Raw genomic sequence first — 5,000 nt, 5'->3', positions numbered from 1 at the left:
GCTAATGAGGGAGATCTCTCATTTGATCTCCTGTTGCAGAAAAGTGTTTGGTTCCTTTTTGAATTGCAGGATCTTTGCTGAATCCCTCGGCGAGGCAGGATTTTTGATTCACAGTCCGGTTCAGAGGTCAAGAGGACTTCCTCATGACCTCCTAGTTTCCCTGGTGAACTGTGGTGACCTCACACAGCAGGGGTCATGACCTTGCTTTGACCCTGACCGGTTTCCCGGTGACCTTCCCTTGCTCCCTCTTCATTTCCTGTCTGGCATCGACTCCCCCCAGCCTCATGCCCAGGTCTCTGATGTGGACCCTGACGTTCCCCAAGTTCCTCTGCCAGGCAGCGTTCTCCAGCTTAACTTCCAGCTTTTCAACGCTGCTCCCCTTTATGACCTTACCTCCTTGGCACTGGTCGTCGCAGCGGTTAGCTTCCCGTTTGGGCGCTGCACTGTTACCGTCCAAATTTTTTGTTCCCTGACGTTCCCAGATGTTAGTGTTTGCCGTAGCATTCGGCTTTGCGTGATCAGCGGTTACAGCGTTCTTGCTGCGTAGCCTTTGGGGTTCCTGAATGCCTGAATTTATTGGAGTGGTAAACCCAGAGGTCTTACATCCTTGATGTTGCCGTTTCCACATAGCGTCCACCGTAGCGTCTGAATTCGCAGGACTAGCAAACGCAGGATTCTTACTCCGCAGTCGCTGCGGTTCCAATGTGCTAGAATCCCCCTTAGTGTCCGAATTCGCAGGACCAGCAATCCCAGCGCTCTTACTTCGCAGACGCTGCGGCTCCCATACGGCAGCATCCACCTTAGCGTCTGAATTGGCTGAACCAGTGATTCCGGTGTTCCTACTACGCAGGCGCTGCGGTTCCCATGTGCTAGCACCCACTGTCATGTCCAGTTTTGCAGCACTGGTAATCACAGCATTTTTATTTCCTTGCCGCTGTTGCTCCCACATGCTAGAACCTGTTTTAATGTCCAAATTACTTGCAGGACTAGCGACAGTGTCAGCGTTCTTGCTGCGTAGTCTTTGCGGCAGTTCCCACATGCTAGAATCTGTCTTAGTGTCCGAATTTGCACGATTAGCAATTCCTGTGTTCTTGCCTTGTGGTAGTTGCGGTTCCCACATGCTAGCGCTCACGGTCACATCCGGCTTCACGGGACTACCAGCCACAGCGGTTTTACCTCCTTGCCACTGTGGATCCCACATGCTTGCATCTGCCTTGCTTTCGATTTTGGCTGCTGGACTAGAACCACCGGTACTTGTTGTGATACCTTGGCGCTGTTTTGACTCTAAAATCTTGTTATCCACTTTGTTGTCCATGTTACTTCCTGTAACACTCGCCACCTCAACCTCTGTGGACAGCGACACCAGCTGTGATGGCGTCGGCAGCGTCGTGGCCGGCGGTGGCGTCGGCGTGCTGGGTGGTGAGGTTTCTGGCGAGTCCCAGCGACTATCCAGAAACTCCACGGATGAACCCAACATGCCCGCCAGCTCCGGACTGGCCTCCACAAGATCCACGGGCTCCTTGGCATCAGGCCGGAAGGAGGCGAGCTCCTTGGCCAGCTCCTGCTCATCAGGACCCGTGAGGAGCTGCGACAGGGACGCCTGGCGGTAGAACTCGTCCTCTGCGATGGACGACACCTTGATGTGTGGGAAGAGGCGCCGGAAAGACCGTGATGTCATCCGGAGGCGACCGAGGACATCGGAAAGGAGGAGCCAGTTCCTGGGACTGGAGGAGAGAAAACAAGAGCGTGAGTTTTTCCAGAACACTAGCATCTGTTGCATTTATTTGCAGCAAATTTGAAGCAATAATTTTGAAATACTGCCATAAAAATAAAATAGTGAAAACAGGATTAGGGGAGAGAGCGAGGAGGAGCGAGGAGGAGCAAGACGGCGGAGGAAGGAAACAAATTTCACAGCCAAGTCTGAAATATTTGTCTCAGGTTGCAGATTAAACTTTAACGATCCCTGCGAGGAAAGTGGGAAAGTTTCCGGTGAATGAGTTTTTTTTTTTTTTCAATCTCAGACAAAACAAATGTGAGAGAGGAGAGGGAGCGACGGGGCGGGAGAGAGAGAGACAGAGAGAGAGGGAGGAGGAGGATGGAGGAGAGAGGAAAGATGAAGATGATGAAGGAGCGGTAACGAGCGAATACGTTTCAGGGAAGTGTCACATTTTTTAGCATCGTGTTTGATTAAACACTGAATTAAGGCGGACGGGGGTTGAATTTTTGGTCGGAGTAAATGTCAGCGAGCGGAGGGAGGAGGAAGAGGAGGAGGAGGAGGAGGAGGAGGAGGAGGAAGGAGGAGAGACGGTTTCTTTTTGATATATTCTGTTATTGCAGCCATATACAGTTGACTCAGACAGCCTTCGACATCAATGGAGCTGTTATTGATTCACAACGTCTGGCTGTGTGTGTGTGTGTGTGTGTGCTGCTTTTCCTCTGCCCTTGACACCACACACACACGCACACACACACACACACACGCACACACACACACACACACACAGACATGCATACACGCAGCAGAGGACAAGGCCACATGTTGCTTTAAAACACGTTGACGCTGGAATGCTAAATAACCAAATGAAATGTGTGTGTGTGTGTGCGTGCATGTGCGTGCATGTGTGTGTGTGTGTGTGTGTGTGTGTGTGTGTCAGTGCCTAGCGGCCTTGTAGCCTGGAAGAACCATTAATACTACATCAGACATGGGCGAGCGAGAGAGACAGAGAGACGGAGCGAGCGAGAGAGGGAGGAGGAGGAGGAGAAATGCGACAGGGAGGAAAACAAAGTGGAAGCCAATTAGCTGTGTCGCCACGGTGATGCAAACCTCGTTAACCACCTCTCCGTCTGTCCTGCCGTTATCTCTCTCTCTCCAGCTCTTTGTCTCTCTCTCTCTTTTCACAGCATCTCTCATTCTTTCTCTCCTCTGCCGTTCCCTTTCTTCCCCTTTTCTAAGCTCCTCTCCAGCAGCTTAATTGGTGTGTGTGTGTCTGCATGTGTGTGTGTGTGTGAGAGAGAGAGAGAGAGAGAGAGAGAGAGTTAGGACAAAACGGGGATAGTGTGTGAAAGTGTGAAAGAGAGGAAAGTGAAAGTGTGAATAAAAAACTGTGTGTGTGTGTGTGTGTGTGTGTGTGACTCACCCCTGGGAGAGAGAGACCTGGATGTTGTAGCAGGGGAGCAGCGGGCGATCGGACAGCTCGAACTCAAACACCTCCCTCCTCACCCGCTGCTCCTCGTCCTCCTCTTCCTCCTCCTCCTCCTCCTCCTCTTCCTCGGGCCCCGGCGGGTCGGCCAGGACGTTGTACACACCGGGCTCGTCCGACGGCTCTGTCACACACACACACACACACACACACACACACACACACACACACACGCACACACACACACACACACATTTTGTTGTAATTAATTTCTGCCTCGTCCTGGTTCCTTTAGGCCTAGTTTGTTTAGTACGAGTGTCTTTAGTCCTAGTCATATTTTTAGTCCTCGTTCCTTTAGTCCAAGTCCTACTTTTAGTCCTGGTTCCTTTAGTCCTAGTCATATTTTTAGTCCTGGCTCCTTTAGTCCTAGTCATATTTTTAGTCCTGGTTCCTTTAGTCCTAGTCATATTTTTAGTCCTGGTTCCTTTGGTCCAAGTCACATTTTTAGTCCTGGTTCCTTTAGTCCTAGTCACATTTTTAGTCCTGGTTCCTTTAGTCCTAGTCATATTTTTAGTCCTGGCTCCTTTAGTCCTAGTAATATTTTTAGTCCTGGTTCCTTTGGTCCAAGTTACATTTTTAGTCCTGGTTCCTTTAGTCCTAGTCATATTTTTTAGTCCTGGTTCCTTTAGTCCTAGTCATATTTTTAGTCCTGGTTCCTTTAGTCCAAGTCCTATTTTTAGCCCTGGTCCTTTAGTCCTAGTCATATTTTTAGTCCTGGCTCCTTTAGTCCTAGTCTTATTTTTAGTCCTGGTTCCTTTAGTCCCAGTCATATTTTCAGTCCTGGTTCCGTTAGTCCAAGTCATATTTTTAGTCCTGGTTCCTTTAGTCCAAGTTACATTTTCAGTCCTGGTTCCTTTAGTCCTAGTCATACTTTTAGTCCTGGTTCCTTTAGTCCTAGTCTTATTTTTAGTCCTGGTTCCTTTAGTCCTAGTAATATTTTTTGTCCAGGTTCCTTTAGTCCGAGTCATATTTTTAGTCCTGGTTTCTTTAGTCCTAGTCATACTTTTAGTCCTGGTTCCTTTAGTCCCAGTCCTACTGTCTTTAGTCCTAATTCCTTTAGAACCAGATGCTTTAGTCCCAATCAGTTTAATTGTAGCACACGTCAAAGTTCCCATAGCCCTCAGCCCCATGTTTAGTCCTAGTTTGTTTAGTACAAGTTCCTTTAGTCCTAGTCATATTTTTAGCACAAGTTCCTTGAGTCCTAGTCATATTTTTAGTCCTGGTTCCTTTAGTCCAAGTCACATTTTTAGTCCTGGTTCCTTTAGTCCTAGTCATATTTTTAGTCCTGGTTCCTTTAGTCCTAGTCATAGTTTTAGTCCTGGTTCCTTTAGTCCTCGTCATATTTTTAGTCCTGGTTCCTTTAGTCCTCATCATATTTTTAGTCCTGGTTCCTTTAGTCCAAGTCATATTTTTAGTCCTGGTTCCTTTAGTCCGAGTCATATTTTTAGTCCTGGTTCCTTTAGTCCGAGTCATATTTTTAGTCCTGGTTTCTTTAGTCCTAGTCATATTTTTAGTCCTGGTTCCTTTAGTCCTAGTCCTACTTTCTTTAGTCCTAATTCCTTTAGAACCAGATACTATAGTCCTGATCAGTTTATTTGTAGCACAAATCCCAGTTCCTACAGCTCTCAGCCCTATGTGTAGTCCTAGTTTGTATAGTACAAGTCCCTTCATTCCTCATGCTTTTAGTCTAGTTCCTTTAGTCCTAGTCATATTTTTAGTCCTGGTTTCTTTAGTCCTAGTGCTACTTTCTTTAGTCCTAGTTCCTTTAGTTCTAGATTGTTTAGTACAAGTTCCTTTAGG

The 5,000-nt window shown here is 47.7% G+C and overlaps 1 protein-coding gene across 1 annotated transcript in view; it reads right to left on the bottom strand.

The window, feature by feature from the left end:
* Positions 1–5,000, bottom strand: part of LOC115369759 (uncharacterized) — a 45,121-nt gene that overhangs the window by 374 nt on the left and 39,747 nt on the right. The window contains exons 14-15 of the mRNA XM_030066429.1: positions 3,138–3,324; positions 1–1,724 (exon numbers count right to left, since the gene is read on the bottom strand). The exon at positions 1–1,724 is cut by the window's left edge and continues 374 nt beyond it. Of these exons, the coding sequence (XP_029922289.1) occupies positions 194–1,724; positions 3,138–3,324 (1,718 nt within the window). The 3' untranslated portion in view covers positions 1–193. The remainder of the gene's footprint in view (positions 1,725–3,137; positions 3,325–5,000) is intronic.

The sequence above is a fragment of the Myripristis murdjan genome, chromosome 2 (genome assembly GCF_902150065.1).
Source record: "Myripristis murdjan chromosome 2, fMyrMur1.1, whole genome shotgun sequence".
Taxonomy (NCBI): domain Eukaryota; kingdom Metazoa; phylum Chordata; class Actinopteri; order Holocentriformes; family Holocentridae; genus Myripristis; species Myripristis murdjan.
This window is presented reverse-complemented; position numbering and strand designations above follow the sequence as displayed.